This window comes from Sceloporus undulatus, chromosome 2 (genome assembly GCF_019175285.1).
Source record: "Sceloporus undulatus isolate JIND9_A2432 ecotype Alabama chromosome 2, SceUnd_v1.1, whole genome shotgun sequence".
Classification (NCBI taxonomy): Eukaryota; Metazoa; Chordata; class Lepidosauria; order Squamata; family Phrynosomatidae; genus Sceloporus; species Sceloporus undulatus.
The window spans coordinates 156,620,962-156,638,583 of NC_056523.1; the positions used below are offsets into that span (position 1 = coordinate 156,620,962).

At 43.0% G+C, this 17,622-nt stretch overlaps 1 protein-coding gene across 1 annotated transcript in view; it reads left to right on the forward strand.

Annotated features, from left to right (window-relative positions):
* The window catches only part of CACNG1 (calcium voltage-gated channel auxiliary subunit gamma 1), a 34,716-nt gene extending 22,360 nt beyond the window's left edge, over window positions 1-12,356 (forward strand). Inside the window, exons 3-4 of the mRNA XM_042447382.1 lie at window positions 10,748-10,885; window positions 11,524-12,356. Coding sequence (XP_042303316.1) covers window positions 10,748-10,885; window positions 11,524-11,750 — 365 coding nt within the window. The 3' untranslated portion in view covers window positions 11,751-12,356. The remainder of the gene's footprint in view (window positions 1-10,747; window positions 10,886-11,523) is intronic.
* Window positions 12,357-17,622: the final 5,266 nt, after the last annotated feature.

The window sequence follows — 17,622 nt, forward strand, 5'->3', positions numbered from 1 at the left end:
GCCTTCTTCCTCATTCTACTACTGGTGTAGATCAGGGATGGACAAGGTGCAGGCCATGAACTGCATGTGGTCTTTGAGAGCCCTAAGTGTGGCCTACGGGATCACCTCCAGAAGCCCTGAAAGCTCCCAGATCTTATCCATTTTTTAAAATTTACTGATTTATTTGCAGGATTATTTTTTGGCCCCAAAAGAGCCAAAATCTTCCAAAGCCACCTTAAAAAGTAACAGATTGCTCCACTAACCCTCCCAGCCCCTCCAAGCCTTCCCAAAACAGGCAAAAATTTAAAAATAAAAAAAAGTCAAATGACAGCTTGAGGTCACATTACATCAGTTTGGGCATCCTGAAATGTGATGCTGTAGCCCACTAGGTAGGAGCAGGTAGGAAAAGTGGTACCTGCCCTGTTTGTCCACCCTGGTATATATAGAACATAGAGAGGCAGAGGTCAACCAATAAGCAAAGATGTCCACTAGGTGACATAACCCTAGAACCCACCCCACCCTTGCTTCCAGACTTGAAATACTGGATCTTGTTCTTCACTACCCAAAAATCTGAAATACACACACTGGAGGGCCCAGCAGCCATCTGAGCCTCTAAGCTTGCAAATGTGAGAGCTAGTCAGGGTTTTAGGACAACTACCTACACCAAGGTCCATTAGTAAGCCATAAGCAGCTGGTGCAGATAATTTTTTCTTCACCACTCCAAAAGCTCATGGTGCTCTGTCACCAGCAGGTAAACAGCAGAATTTGGGGAAATTACCTTTTTGGAATGCAGATCACAGAATCCTCCAACCAGCATGGCCAGTGACTGTGCTGGTTGTGAGACTTAGATATTGTCATTTTAAACAGAAATCATGTTTATCAGGATTGATGGGAGGACTGGGGCTTTAACTTGCCTTCCCCCAAATATGCGTGTATGGGCAAATATTTGCATCTTGTTCCCACTTGACGAATAACAGATCCTGTAGGCCATATTTCAGAGGAAGGAACTTACAAAACCACCTCTGAAGATTCCTTTTTTAAGAAAATCCTATGAAATTAATGGAGTCACCATAAGTAGACAGTCAAGTGGAAAACACACACAAACACATCACCTGTTCTGCCCATCCATTCAAAGGATTCTGTAGCCACCAATATAGCTCTTCACACCCACAGGCCAGGTTATTTCATCCTTCTCCTATGAGATCATCTGGGAAGCACCATTATGTCATGGATGCAAGGCAGTCTTGTAATTTTTAAAAAGTAGAATCATAGGTTCAGTTCTGATGATGCAGGGAATGCACTAACACAATATTCAGCAGTAGGTGGCCACCCAGCCTCTCTGCTCTGAAGAGGTAAGAGTTTTGCTGCTCTTCAAATAGGAGGGTCGTTGAATTCAAAGATATACTATAGCTGTGTTAGTCTGTGGAATCAATATGTAGAGAGATCTTGTTGCACCTTTGAGGAGTGTGTTCGGGTGTTCTATTCTCAGAAGGCAAAAATAATTCACATTTTCCAGAACCACAGAGCCAGCTGAATGGAAGCATCATACCTTGACATGAACTTGCCATTTAATTCAACTTAGGTTGAAATCGCTCAGAGCAAGAGTGCCTATCCAGTCCTTGTAGGGTTTTATTTTCATAAAAGGCAACATTCAGTCTGTAAGAAATTCTTATAAATGCTTGATGTGAAGACAGATAATTGCAGAGAATAAAGATGGGTGTCAACTGTACCATCAAGCAACTTGATCGAGAAGTCATCAGAATACTTGAGGCTGGCTAACTTCAGTTAGAAATTACACATAATAACCCTATATTTCCCATGTAATTATAAGACAGCGGTGATGGAAAAAATTCAGTAGAGAATCAGTAGGCATGATTAGCTGAATCCTTTTGCTGCCAATCAGTTCTCACTTCCAGATATTGCCCCCTTGCCATGTTTGTCCTTTTCTTTCCCCTAGCTAGCCTCGGGCACCTTCAAAGGAAAAACTGTTAGGTACCAGAAGAAGAAACATATGAAAACCTCACTCTTAAAATAGGGCTATGACTTCCCTAAAATGGTTAAGCACTTTTTTGCCTGACACATAGCCAAAATGCATTACATAAGGCATTCCTTATACAGAGAAAGTCTAGAAATGAGGCATGGGTAAACAGGATATTTTTAAAGCTAATCATCAAAATGCAAGCTTTGAAATCTGCCTCATAATAATCACTACCCATCCAAATAACAACCACAACATTTTGGGAATGGATTTTGAGCAATGAGGATTATGGGAAGTTCTTTGTGCTGAATAAGCCCACTGGTCCAGCCAGCCCCTTTGTTGATACTGCTTGGCAGCAGCTGTTCCAATCCTGGGTGGAGATGCCAGGGGTCACACCTGTGGCCTTCTACATGCAAACCTCTGGTTCCACAAGGAGTCAGCAACCCCTCCTGCTTCTTACTGCGGAGTGAGCCAAGAATTGTATTAGGGAGTGTGGGGAGTACAAACTGCACCTTACCAAACTACAAACCCCAGAATTCCACAGTATGCAGCCATGACAGTTAAAGTGGTGTCAAAGTGCTTTATTTCTGCAGTGTAGTTACATCCTGCATTGCACTTTCACTCCAGATACACTGTAATGTTCATCACCACCATGTCTGTTAATTAGACAAGCAGAATGAGCAAAACGTCAAATGCATCTTGTTTTCTAAGACTTCATGTTCTACAGTTTGTGAAAATAATAATCATTGTTACCCCAAGATTTACCCCTGTTTATTCCTCCCTATTTGATATAAAACTAATAAGAATTGCTGTGGATGACCCAAGCATGACCCCTCTGTGGACTCCAGTGGACTAACTGGGCAAACCCAGTTAGAGCTAGCCAGGGTCCAGGAGGGAAGCCACTTTGAGAAAACCAGTGGAATTCCCAGCGTAATCCATTTATGCCTGGAGAGGGCAAAGGGATTATGGCTAAGGAATGGGACTGGAAGCACAGCCAGACAAGGGACCTGAAAACCGGTGTGCTAATCCCTTTTGTCTGAGGTATTTGCACCTATCAGCCATTGCATTCAAACCAGTTTTGGACCATTGTAATGTAATAAAGTTTATTCGGTCATTGACCAGCAAATTTGGACCATTTTTTCCCTGCCTGAAAACCATTCTAAAGTGATTTCATCTTTCCAAGCCTTGGTTTCTGCCTCCAAGACACAATTCAGGTTGTATATGCAGCTAGCAAACCAGCCAGTCTTCAGTCTTAGTCTAGTGGCAGGCAGACACTCTGTCAGTTTACTAAACTAAGCCGCTCAATATGCCAGCTAACCCCAGTTCTCCAGTGGCTATTGAGCCTCCTCTGTTCCAGACTTCTCAGCGACTGGACTCCAGATCTACACCAGGCTAGTATTACCCTTAGCTAAGCTTCACATCCATTCACTTCTCCAACCTTTGATTTCATTAGCGTGTGTGTGTGTGTGTGTGTGTGTGTGTGTGTGTGTGTGTGAGCTGTGTGCTTGTGAGTGCATGTTGCTTTAATCCCCTAATATACTACAATCCCCATTTGGAAACCTGCTTCTGGATTTCTGAAAGATTCGGATTTCGTATAGCTGGGCTGATCCCAAGATCATCGTTGCCCTGGTCAATCTACATCTATCTTTTGAGCTACATCTCATATTAATTTGAGGGTGTCCTCCCTGGACCCCTAGGGTAACATCATGGTAGTAGCTGTCAGCATCAGCAGAGCTTGGAACAAACTAACCAGCTACTTGTGTTTGGTCCATTTCCCAAATAACTAATTCAATATGGGACTTATATTATGAGTGTAAACATATTGAGGGATAACGTCATTCCTTTATTAATGTAAATGTTACTTTTAAAGTCAATGTCATGCTTATAGTCATTGAGTGAGTACGTAGCTGCCTCATGCTCTCTTATGGGTTTTGAGACTGATGGGACAAGACTCAGTTTTGCATCACAGGCCAGACGTTTGAAGCATTCAGGGTGTTGTGGGTTGTTGTTGTTGTTTTTTAATCAATCAAGGAAACCACAGCCCTGAGTTTGCAAGACCTGATCAGGAGTATGTTTGACTGGGGCTCTTGCAGATTTCTCATTCATAGGAGGGCGAAACAGAACGCCACGAAGGACAGGCTACTAGCCACCCGTTTGAGCACATTTTCCTAGTGCAAAAAGAAGTAGCAGAAAGCCACTCTTTTTTGCACTGGGATAAAGGTGTCTTTGCCATGCTGGCGTCAGTTTGTCCGCATTTTGGTGGCATGTAGCATCTAAACACCATGCCTCCGTAACGCTGCCTACCATCTAGTTGTGTGAGTGGCATGATGCTGGTTTGGGAGGCGAAGTCAGGGCGGACGCCATGCCCCCAAATTGCCAGGAAGCCGGCTCTTTTTTTTAGCCCCAGGGTCACCATAAGTTGAAATCGACTTGATAGCAAACAACAACAACAGTTTGGTAAAACTGTTTTTAGAAAGCCCTATACAGTTTAGGTCCAGACTATCTGAAAGATCGTATCTCCCTATATGTCTTAAGATCCACAGGGCAAGGTTTTTCTCTCAGTCCCACCATCATCCCAGGCTTGTTTGGTGAGGACATGGGTGTGATGTGCAACCCCAATCCTTTTCTGTGATAGCAGGCACCTGGGAGTTCTTCTCTCGCCGCTGCCACCAAATCTATGTGACAACCATTCTAAAAAGACAGACCTTTTAAAGACTCTGTTTCAAAAAGCCTTGTAATGGTAACATGGATGTATTTTAAATAAAGACAAGCTTTTAATTAAAATAAAAACTGAACTTTATTAAAACAGTTGCTTCAAACAGTGGTTACTTGAATAGATAGCAGATAAACATTGCCTCAGGCACTTGTTTTTTGTTTGGTTGTTTTTAGTTTCGTTGATAAGATTGTTTTCTTTATGTTAACTTTGTTATTTTCTACAGCTTATCAATGTTACAGTTTTAAGGACACTTAGGCGTGTTACAGATCGCCAAAAAGCGGCGGCCTGCACCCGCCCCTTTCCCCGCTGGATTGGAGCCTCAGCGGCCAGAGTGGCAGCCACTGAGGCCCCGATCCGCCGCTTTCCAGGCTGCGAGGAAGCGGCAAAAGGCCACTTCCCCGAGGCCTGGAAAAGGGTGTCCTTCGGGCTTCGAGCCCCAAGGACACCCCGCGGTGGCGGGGAGGAGGAGAAAGGGGTCGCTTGGCCCCTTTCTCCTCTGCGTCACTAGGCGCAGCCATCTAAAGGCTGCGCCAGTGACGCAAAACCAGGAAAAAGCTCTGTTTTGGAGCTCCTTCCTCCGCCGACGAAAGGGCGCACTAAGCGCCCTCACGTGGCGCAATGGCGTCACGTCCGCACCACCTCGTTTGGAGGCGGCGCGTTCATGATGCCATCATGGCAGCCCCCATGTAGATGGTGTGCCACCATCTTGTACATCCTCAGGACGTATTAGGCTTGGGGGCGTCAAGAAGTAACGCCCCTTTTTAAACCTAGGATGTCCTGAGGACATCCCTTATGCCTGTCTGTAACGTGCCTTACACTGTCCTTCCCCTGCTAGGTTCCCCTAAGCCTAACTAAAAATCCTGCCACTCAGGCTAATTATAACCCTCAGGTGATTTCCTTATGATAACTCCCTCACTTGGAGCATCTATTCAGTTATAAGCCTCTCAGCTCTGGACTTTAACCTCAGTTCCACTCTGGAACTCACAAAATGATGTCCACTCACTGGACTCAACAGAACCCTATCTGAAGTTCTTAAATGCCACAACAGAACTTTCTGTCTTTCCCTGCCAGCATCTCATTGGCTGAGGCCAGCTGGCTTGTGATTGGCTGCCGCTGTTGCTAGGCTAATCCATCATTTCTTTACAATGGGAAACTGCCTTTTTAGTGGTTGCTCTCATTCTTGTATGCTTTTAAAATAATTTTATATTGTTTTAAATGTGATGGTTTTAATTGTTTTCAAAATTGTATTCTCAGGTTTAAACTGATTTCTTTTGTAAGCTGCCCAATTTTTGTAAGCTGCTTTATTTTTTAAAAAATAACTTTCCAAGCTCTGATAGTACTAAAAGTATAAATGCTGATTTTTCTCCACTTCCTATCCGGAAGCCTTCCACTGCATGTTCCAAAACATGTATATATTAAATAATGAAAGCATGAAAGAGTGCCTATCTGCTTTCTTTACATTTATTAGTCACTTGTGCACAATTAGACTCATCATCCACTTCTGTTCCACTGTTCTTCACTTGAGAGAAAAGCCTCAAGAGTGCACTGCAAAAAAAAAGGGAGGGTACAGAAACCATCTGAAAAGGATTTTGAAAAGATGTTTGGAAGCTTCTCAAATGTATGTCAGCGTCCAAGTGGTTTCTACTTGTATCAGAGCCAAACTAAATGTGGGAGAGCAGTTTAAACACAAAAACAATTCTGATCAGTAGAGAAGGGTGGAACTCCACTTTCAACAGCCCTTCCTGCTCTCTCCAAATGCTTTCCTCTAAGTCAGTGTTCCCCAAACTTTTTGGGGCTACCGCCCCGTTTCCTCCTGTGTGACAACCCTAACACACACACACGGTGTACTGTTCTACTGCAAATTCAAAACAACCAATCTCGGTTGCTGCTCCCTTTGCACTCAGTCACCTTGGGAGCAGCAACCAAGCAGCTGGCTGAGCAGTGTTCAAGAAGCTTCTTGCTGGTGCCAGGCTTGCAGCTAGAGCCAGCACAGGTGAGAGTCTTTTTAGTCACTGTTAAACTGGCTGCCCAGTCGCTGCTCCCTTTGCATCCTGTAATCCTGAAAGCAGCAACTGAACAGATGGCTGAGCAGAAACCAAGAAGCCTCTCACCTTTGCCAGCCTTGCAGCAAAGGCCAGTGTGGACAGGCCAACTGCTCAGTTGCTACTCCCAGGGTGACCAGGTGCAAGGGAGAAGCTTCTCCCTAGAGAAAAGGGACTCGCAACCCTTCATTGGGGTAGAGAAAGGCACAGGTGGTGAGTATGTAGGGAGTTTACAGAGGCCATATGCTCTGGACTAGAGACTGCTGTGGACCAGGAAAAGGAGAGATTTTAATTACAGGAGCTGCTCCAAGACAAAGGACTGTTTCCAGGAATCAAGCACAGATACTCCTTCCCCAGAGACATGTCTGCCCCACAGTTTCAAATGTCCTCTCCCACAAAAATTGTTTCTTCTGCTACCTCTTCTCTCAGCTTGTCTGATGAAAGAAAGCAGGAGCAGCAGTGCAACTCCAACCTGCGAGCCAACTTCCAGCAAAGCTCACAAAGCTTAACCAGGTCTCAAATTTGAAAGCTCCTTGTTGCCACGACTTCTCCCCCACCACCATATGCTCTAAGTCTTTCTTCCAGTCTGTCCTCAAATGGTGCCACTCTGAGCCACAGAAGCAATGCCCTCACATGAGTTTCCCAATTGCCACTACTAGTGAAAGACACCGGTAAGGTAGAGAACTCACATGGCCAGGCAAAGAGTGGGAGACACCAGCACACAAAATGATTTGCGAGGTTGTGGAGTGGTTTTTGGGGGACCCTGAAAAGAAGTTTTATCCTCACCATGGTCTTAAAGGCTGCTGGTTCCCTTGTCTTTCCTGCACACCAATACTTTGACTTAAGGTCCCCACTGCCACCCCTTTTCCCCTCACGGCCCCCTACTGCCCTCTTTCCACCCCACTGACCCCTGGATTCTTCCACCGCTCCCTGGGGGGCATACTGCCCACTTGGGGAATGACTGTTCTAAGCCAAAGCCATCACTAGTACCAAAGTTCACTGAGGAGTAAAACCTTGAAGAAAGAGGCCAGGGGAATAAAATCCAGGAAAAAGGACATGTTCTGCATTCAAATACTGGGTTGCTTCCCTGACAGTCCCTAATATCCTACACATTTTATGCATGCAATAGATTTTAGAAGGAGCCAGCATGGTACAGTGGCCTGCTAAGCCATTGAAACTCACTGTCTGTCCCACCTTGGGCACATCACACTCTCTCACCTCTGAATAAATCATACCAAAGAAAATCTGTGATAGGGTTGCCACAAACTGGAGTTGTCTTGATGGCACATAACAATTGATTTTAGTGCTCTGTTTCATAAAGTATGGTCATGCTTGGAAAATATAGGGCTACCCTAAAGCAATGACACTGAATCATTCAAAATAATTAAGATTAAATAGTAAGAGATTATTAAACCAATTTGCTTACTTGCTTTAACTCATTATTTGTTTACCCATTTTAAAATTATTATTATTTGTTTGTTTGTTTCATTTATATGCCAGCTTTTCCCCAGAGTGAGACCTAAGGTGGCTCACAAAAGAAATCAAAGCCCAGCAATACAAATTAAAAAAAACCAATTAAAGGGATTAATTTACAACAGTATAAAATTATTTTTAAAATATTACAAAAGTGAAAAATAAATAACACACACCCCAATAGAAAGCCTCCCAGTTTACACAAAAGCCTGCTTTTAAAAACCGGCTTAAACAAAAAAGGTGTTTGCCTGCCAGTGAAAGCAGAGGGAGGAGGCCAGTTTTCCTTCTTGCAGAAGGGAATTCCAGAGGTTAGGAGCAGACACTACAGCATCCAAATCAAAGCAGATCCAAGCAACTTTGTCTGCTAAGGGTCCTGAAATTCTTCACAGTGGACTGTTGAGTTGTCTTTGTTTCCTTCTTGTGGACCAGAGTATAAAAAGGCCCCTGACCGCTCTGCTGGATGATACTGTGCACATGAAATGGTGGCCGAGAAGTGTAATTTCTTCACTACCACAATTGCCATTCCATAGACTTTCCAATGAGCTCTAGCTTGTATTCACTCTGGATCTTCTGCCCTTGTTGCTGTAGTCTCTTCACTGCCAGTTCCCCAGTGAACCAAAGGGCTCACATGTCTCCACTGCGTGGGATGGGACACTGGTGGAATTGTGTCCACTACCCTGCCATTTTCCTATTCCAGACATCATCCAAGGCTTTGACAGGATCACCTGCCAAGGCAACAGAGCACTGTCCAAGGGCTCTCAGGAATGCATCTGGATCCATAAGCCTCCTGGGGTGGACCAACTTAACTGGCCCTCCATCCATGCAGAGGCTCTGAGTCCCAATGAGCCTAAACCTCACTAGGAAGTGATCAGTCCATGACAACAGAATTATAGGCCTGATACAGACAGCCAAAATAAAGCTGCTTCGAGTCACTTTGGAGGTATGATGTTTCAATGATACATGCGTCCTAAGAGTCCAGAAGCCGCACCAAAGCCACGATCCAGTCCTAAGGACTGGAGTGCAGCTTTGGTGCAACTTCCAGACTCTTAGGACGCATGCATCATTGAAACACCATACCTCCAAAGTGACCTGAAGCAGCTTTATTTTGGCTGTCTGTATAGGGCCATTGAAAGTTCTTCCATGCCCAGATCACCATCATCCCACCCAGCATAGAAAGCAGGTCCAGAGTGTGTTCTGCAGTATGCATGGCAATTATTTATGTTTGTAATAGATGCCCCCAAACCCCACATTAAACTACAAGTAATGAATTAAAATAGCGTAATCAGCAATAGTGTCATTGTATCAAAATGATGAATTATGAATTAAAAGTGATGAAATATAAAATCATTCATGAATTCTGTAAACAAATTAGGATTTATTAATTAATTTTAAACAAATTTTCTAGAATTCAGTAAGGGACCTGTGTCTTCATAAGAGGACTTGTGAAGGGAAAAAAGAATCCTATTCAGTTCAGGAACAGGTGAAAACAGGCAAATGCAAGGAGAGGGGGTTAATATAATCCCTGTAGAGTTTGTTGTTGTTGTTGGACATTGCAGGGGCAACAAATGTTTGATCGTCAAACTGATGGAATCCTGTACTGAAGATAATGGATCTCCCAAATTCCCAGTGTTTGTATATAGGTTTGGAATCAAGCAGTTACACAATGTGGAGAGGTTCTGATCATGGTTCTGAAATCCCCCGGTTTCATTTTCTAGAAGCACTAAAAAAACACACAATATGTAGTACCAGGCAACTTGGTTCACTTGTCTTACACAGCTCAACAAGGGTTATTTCATACTGGGGAAGCTACAGCAGTTTGTGTTGTCTCCTAGATTATTTTCAGTTGGTCTTTAAATCAGATAAGGTGTTGTATCATTTTAAGTGTTTTATTTTTTTTTAATCTTTTTAACTGTATTTTTATTCTTTTAATAAGTAATATATTTTAATATTGTAACAATTTAATTCTGTTTAAATGTATTACTTTTACAATATTGTACAGTATTGTTTTTTTAATATTGTGAAGCCACTCTGAGTCCCAGTTCTGGGAAAAGAGCAGGATACAAATAATATAATAACAATAATAACAACAACAACAGATCAGCTCCTCCTCATTGTTTGATCACCAAACCGAGGTGTAATCTGCACTGCAGAAATAATGCAGTTTGACATCACTTTATCTACCATGTCTCAGTGCTGTGGAATTCTGGGATTTGGAGCTTGTGACATATTTAGCCTTCTCTGTCAGAGAGTTCTGATGCCACAACAAACTACAAATCCCAGGACTCCATAGCACTGAGCAATGTCAAACTGGATTATTTCTGCAGTGCAGATGCAGCCCAAGATTTAATCCCTCCACAAATCCTTTCTTTCTTGTCATAGACACTTTGGACAAGCAAAGCCTTGGACTATCCAATATGCCCTTCTCTTTGTGAACTATCCATTTGTCATACTAGGAGGGAGTAGTCCTGTTATTTTAAGTGAAGGCTGCAGCCTCAGCATACCTGAAACAACTGTTTGCAAGAAGTCACCTCTCTCCTCCACTGTGTTTTGTTTTTCCAGAATACAGCATTTCTGCAGCTGCCATTGCCATCTTCAGTGTTGTTTTTTCCATTATTGGAACAATTTGTGTCCTCTTATCCTTCAGGAAAAAGATGGATTATATCCTGAAGCCAGCTTCCATGTTTTATACTTTTTCAGGTAGGACATCCCATGTGGGTATAGCGATATTAATTTCATGGTATGAATCAAATTTAGGAATGGATGAAACTGAAGACCAAATTAGTAAAGAGGGAAACATGACAAGTTCGCCAAACAAGAAAACAATTCTTGTTCACTTCTGTAAGAGGAGTCATTCACAGTTGTTACTCATAACTATGAGAGCAAGCAAGAGCAAGCACAAATATTGGGCTCCAGTTGTAAAGCCGCCTTGTCATCCTGTGTAGGCTCCGTGGGTTTCAGCATGGGTCGCCTTCACAAGATGGGCAGCCATCGCTCATTTGGGTCTCTGGAAGCTGGTAGCCAAAGACAGGAAAAGTTACTTTGCAGATATACATCCATGGGATTGTGTGTTTCCCCCCATGCAGAGAAGTTAGATGGGTGATACTATAAACATTTATCACTTACTTGTGTGGGCAGAAAGGAAGAAGGAAATAGTATAGGGAAGTGCAAAGAGGGAGGGCATGCACATTCCTTCTCTCTCTTATAACGTCCCAGCAATGCAAGGCAATTGGAAAGAATCACAATCATAAACCAATAAGCCCTCGGGTAATGACTCTGATGTATTTTTTCATTCAACTGTATGATCTTTTTGATTTCTACCCACCCTCCCCTTTCAGGCTTGTGTATTATCGTATCTGTGGAAGTCATGAGGCAATCTGTCAAGAAGATGGTGGACAGCGATGATACTGCCTGGATTGAGTACTACTACTCATGGTCTTTTGCCTGTGCCTGTACTTCTTTTGTCCTGCTCTTCATCTGCGGAGTTGCTCTCCTCCTCATCTCCTTGCCTCGCATGCCTCAGAACCCGTGGGAATCTTGTATGGATGCTGAGCCAGAGCATTAAGCCACTCCACCACTTAAGTAACATTATATTCCCCTTGATTGCCAGAAGGTCAGCTATATATAGATATTTTAACAGACCTCTGGAATCAGTGTATGGTTCCTTAAGCATTTTTGGGTAACACCTGCTTATAGAATCAAAGGGGAGTTTAATGCAAAGCAATTTTTTTGGGGGGGGGGGAAGTGTTACGATTGCCAGCTTTAACAACTTTTACAAATAATTGTGGTCTGTAGCACCACCAGTTTGCAATACCATCCTCTTAATATAGTTGAGGAAAGGGTAGTGTTCATCCAGTTGAACTGTACGCCATCCAAGAGAAAGCTCCATGTTGTCCAAGTAGGACACCCACCCACTATTAGCAAAGTATGTAGATATGTGAAAGTGAGACGTCTAGTCACCACGTAAGCCATTGATTCCGTGTGTGTCATTGGAGGGAAACTGGATGAGTGAACAAGTGTAAATAACGCTACTACCACTTTGTGGAACATGTGATGTTATTAAGTGCATTAATAACAATAATTTTAAAATGAGTTTTGCATAACAGTGAAATGGAAAAGTCTTCTGAAACATACTGCAACATATTGCTGTTTTGTGACAGCCTTTATGGTGTTCTTGTGTCAACTGGTAACTCATTAAGATATCACAGCATGGGGAAACGCTGAAGATGGTGAAATCATGCTTACAAAGTCAGCAACTGATCAATATTCCATTCATTTTTAGCATAGTGTCAGTGCATGCCAGTTTAATTATGCTGGATCCCACACTTGCAAAGTGGGCACCACAGGCATGAGCTTCTCCTATTGTGCAACTTTTGTTTACCTCCCCACGCTCCGAGTCAAAGGGAGGCAGGGGATTATGTGTGTGTTATTGCAAAATGGTTCGCCACACTAAGGACGGCACTTAGGCATCACCTAGAAAAGTGAGTAACTCACATAAGGTTGCCAAAGGGCTCAAGCTCGACTCAGGCTTGCATCCTTCTGAGGTCTCTAAAATGAGTACCCAGAATGTTAGGGGCAGTTAGCTTACACTTTGTAAACCACTTACACACTGTTAGTTCAGTATCAAGTGGTATATAAATGAAGCTATTTTTTGTTTTGTTTTGAATCAACTATATTTATGCTAGAGTTGCATCCTCACAAGATTCTAGCCACTGATCTTGTTGAAATGCTGTGGCCTCCTCAAGGCCTCATCCTTCTAATGGTATTGCTTATAGCAACAATGAGGAAGACATGTGCCTCCAAATCTTGTTGGACTGCCGTTCCCATTATCCCTCATGATTGGTTGTAGAGGTTAGGGATGGTGTGAATTGCACTGCCCATAAGTCTATTAGTTCCATATCCTTACATTTACAGAGTAGACGCAACTATGTTTCTCTAAGAAAGGGATGACATTAGTTCAGGATTTTTTTCTATTTTTTAAATTAAAGTAATTGTACATCACTTCTCAACCTGCCAGAGCCCCCAAATCCTTGTAAGACGAAAAAGAAATGTGCTGTTTTAGGACTTAATACCATTTGTGGCATAGTTTTTTAAAAGTGTGTAGAGGAGGCAAGGTATCACTTCAGTCTGCTTGGGTATAGGATCTTGGAACTAGGACTTGCAAACAGCATTGGGTTTCAAACTAGATGGAAGAAGGGACTACATATCTCCAAGGTTTCCTGAAGCCAGAGGTTCCACAAGCCATTTTGAGCATGTACAACAGGGGTAGAGGTTTCGGGGGGGGGGGGGCTGTAGGGTTTGGGGAAGAAAACCATAGCAATTTAGGCACATTTTGGGTATTTTTTTGGGCAAAGAAGATCACCCCAAAATTGCTCCCATTAAAAAATTAGTCTGGGGGCTTTGGGAAGCTTCTGGAGGGCTTCAGAGGCTGCATTCAAGGATTCCAAGGGCTGCCCACTTCCCACTCCGATGTACAAGATGTACAAGTGGGCACAAGAGTATTCAGAGTATTATCAAAATACAAAACTATGGTGGGTGGTTTTGTGTCTAGTTGTGGGTGGAGTAAATAATGTGATGCTCTCTGGATCCAGTTTGCAGTACAGTATAAGACACAGTAATGAGGCAGCGATTAAACAAACAGCATTATTGTAATATAATGTACTATGTGAACATAGTTTAACAGTGGAGTACCTTGAAAAGTCTGTTGTTAATCTTTATCAGCTCAGCGTTTGAAACAGCTTGTGATCTCCACTAATTGGCTGTATTGTGCCTCTACCCAAAAACACAATGCAGCCCATATTAATTGCACAATGCTACAATTGCACAAGAGGCTCAAGGCTTCCTTCTTGAGACAATGCCATATTAATTTGTAGAAGTTCATATCAGATTGTGGAAGCTTGCCTGCCCAGTAAAGTTTTTAAAGGTTATCCGTTGGTGAAAGACCCCATTTATAGGCAAAGGAAGAGTAGATCATAGAAAAGGTCTGTCTCCAGCAGTAGCCAGCTTGATACACAGAAAATCCAAACTGGAGCCATAAAACCTAAGACAATTACCTACAACGAATTACAAAACTGGCCGGTATTTTGAGTTCTGGGAATATTAAGAATGGCTCTTTATCTCTGTTTCAGCTTTGCAGTTTCCTCTGTATTTACCAAGAGTTTCACTTTGTACTACCAAATTTTGGCTTTTATCACAAAGAACTTTTTTTGTTTCTTTAGTTGACCTGCCATACTAAGAACTGCAGGGTCCTTGACAGAAACTGACACCTTAACAGCAGTGCCTATGGGAAAAGCATTCTTCAGTGCCACCTCAGACACTTCTAGTACTACACTACTAGTTATCCATTATTATGGCTTACCTTTCAGAATTCTGTTGAACACATCAAGGAATGATCAGCTTGCATCTCGGGTTGGCATCTTCTTAGTGGTTTACATTAGTGTAAATGGGAGATATGCCTACATAAGGACTTATTCAGATGTTGCACAAGTTGGTTCACAGTATCTCTTTGCAAATCCTTTTTCCCCATGTACAATAACACTCAGCCACTGCCTGGGTGAAGATGTTTCCTCAACCCCAATGGCCACCGATTGGCTACAGCATACACTCCAACTGCCCCGATTTGACTGGAACAGTCCCTTTTAATACTCTGTTTCCCATCTTTTCAAGATGATTTTGAAATGTCCTATTTTCTCTCTCCTCCCACTTTCTCCCTTTGTCCTTAGCTTAGTTCCATTGCTGCAAATTGAGTTCAAAATGCAAATGTAGTTTTCAGTCAACTCATCATGGGAAAGAGAGGGTGGGATCTAGCCTTCCCAGTAGACTCAGGCAAAAGGAAACTGCTGAAACCTCTCTTAGCATGCATGTTCTTCCTCATTAATAACATTTGCCATCTTAACTACATTCTGATGCTGTTTGGCCACATGTACCAGTTTTCATCTGTGAAATCCTGGAAGGTATGCTCAGGCACCCTGCTCTCCTAGCATAAGTATACTGGCAGGCTTCCACATGCTGGCCGCATCAGATGGGATTTGGGCCCTACCTCACCCCTATACTTTTCCATTATCCTCAAGGATGTTACAGGAAATATGTGTTGTTAGACAAATCAGTACACACATGGGTCCATTTTATTTATTTCGTCAGATGTATTCATGTTCATGTTCAGTTGTTTGTTAACTGGGCACTGAAGGTGATACAAAGAAGTCAGACTAAAAACACAACGAAATGAATGCATTTGAACAAGAAGAAGAAAATAGTAGCTAAAATATGCTATACAATAACAGAAACCATGGCAAGCTTGGCAGAACAATATAGTCTTGACAGCTCATCTAAAACATAATAAAAAGGCTAGTCTGGACTCAGTACACACCCGTTGCACTATGCTGTGAGACATTGTACCATAGTTGAATCATGTGGTGCCCGTCTTAAATAGCTTCTGTATTCACTTCCATGGAGAGAACTGCTCTGCTGCACATATAAAGAAGTATACACAAAAGATTCTTCTCTGTTGTGAAGAATAGACTTGAAGAGCCCACTTATAGAGAAGTGCCTACTGGAATCCACTCAGAGCTTTGCGTTGAGTGAATGGTTTGCAGCATTTATGCCCATTTTGAAAAGATGCCCTCATGTTGAAGGAACTACATCAGACACACTCACCCCTCAATATCTACTGGGTGAGAAGGTAGCAGGGGAGATTATCATTAAGACAAGGATATCTACCATGGGGTTCTGAACTTCTTTGCTCATGATGTTTTTCAAGAAATTGCCATATAGATAATGTGAACAAGGAGCCCACTACTTGAGGCAGTAAGAAACTTGAGAGCCAGAGAGCCCACTAAGACAGCTGCTACTATTCACAGGACAGTCTAATGGCCTCACATTTCCCTGGGTGGATATACAGTATATGTTGGAGAAATGTTAATAAAAGTATTTTAGTCTCAGTGAAGGGAACACAAAGTATTATGTCTGGAGGAAAGTAAACGTAACAAGAATGTGAGTTTCTTTGGACTTAGCTACAGCTTGGAGAAGCAATACTTAGCAACTGAAGTGAAAGGACAGGTTGCTCACCTGTAACTGTGTTTCTTCGAGTGGTCATCTGCGAATTCACACAAATGGGTTTATTTCTGCGCATGCGCAGCAAACTCGGAAACTTCCAGAATCTCTGGGCAGAAAGTCATGTAACTTTCTTCAGCCTCTTTGCAACTTTTTGGCGGTAGCCCCGCCCATCCCGTATATAAGGCCCCTGGTGGCCCGCTCCTCTTCAGTTCCGAATGAGCCGCAAACAGCGCGGCAACTAGTGATGTAGAGTGAGCAGACACTGAGGGGAAGGATGGGTGGGTTTGTGTGAATTCGCAGATGACCACTCGAAGAAACACAGTTACAGGTGAGCAACCTGTCCTTCTTCTTCGTGGTCTCTGCGAATCACACAAATGGGTTAGACTAGCAAGCTTAAGTCAATGGAGGCGGGAGTGTCAAACAATAAGATTTATTTGAAGAACACCAGAAACCACATGAATAGTGCATTTGCTAATATAGCAACATGGAAACCTCAGTGTAAACCAGATAATAACACTGCCCTCCCAAAGGCTGCTTCTTGTCTAGCCCTGGCATCCAGCCTGTAGTGTCTGACAAATGTCAAGGGCTGGGACCATATGGCCGCCCTGCAAATTTCCTCCAAAGGGACTCCCATAAGAAAGGCAGAAGATGCCGCTACCGCCCTAGTTGTATGAGCCCGAACCTTTTCGGGACAGGGTCTCCCCGAGAGCTCATAGCAGAGCTGAATGACATTCATTATCCATTTAGAAAACCTTTGAGGAGAAACCGGTAGGCCTCTTTTAGGGTCAGAGTAACAGACAAAAAGCCTGTTAGTGGATCGTGAACCACAGGTTCTGTCTAAATAGAAGGCTAAAGCCCTCCTAACATCTAAGGCATGAATCCGACGTTCCTCCTCAGAAGTCGGGTTCGGGGCAAGATTCGGCAATACAATCTCCTGGTTGGTATGAAAGGCTGACACTACTTTAGGAAGGAAGGAAATGTCTGTCCTAAGCACTACCTTGTCCTTATGGAACCTAAGGTAGGGTTGGTCAGCCCTTAAAGCACATAGCTCACCAACCCGGCGAGCAGACGTGATGGCCACCAGGAATGCTGTTTTCCAAGTTACCAATCTTAAGTCAGAAGTGGCCATGGGTTCAAAGGGTTTGTGTGACAGTTTGGACAGAACTAAATCTAAGCTCCATGCTGGGGCTGGCATGGAGATAGGAGGGTGCAAATTGTTTAAGCCTTTCAGGAACCGTTTAACATAGGGATCCTTAAACAAGGATGGTTTATTCTCACAGACATAATGAGATGAAATGGCAGCAAGGTATCCCTTGATGGAGCTAAGTGAAAGACTCAAGTCTGACAAGGACATCAAAAACTCCAAAATATTGGGAAGAGATACC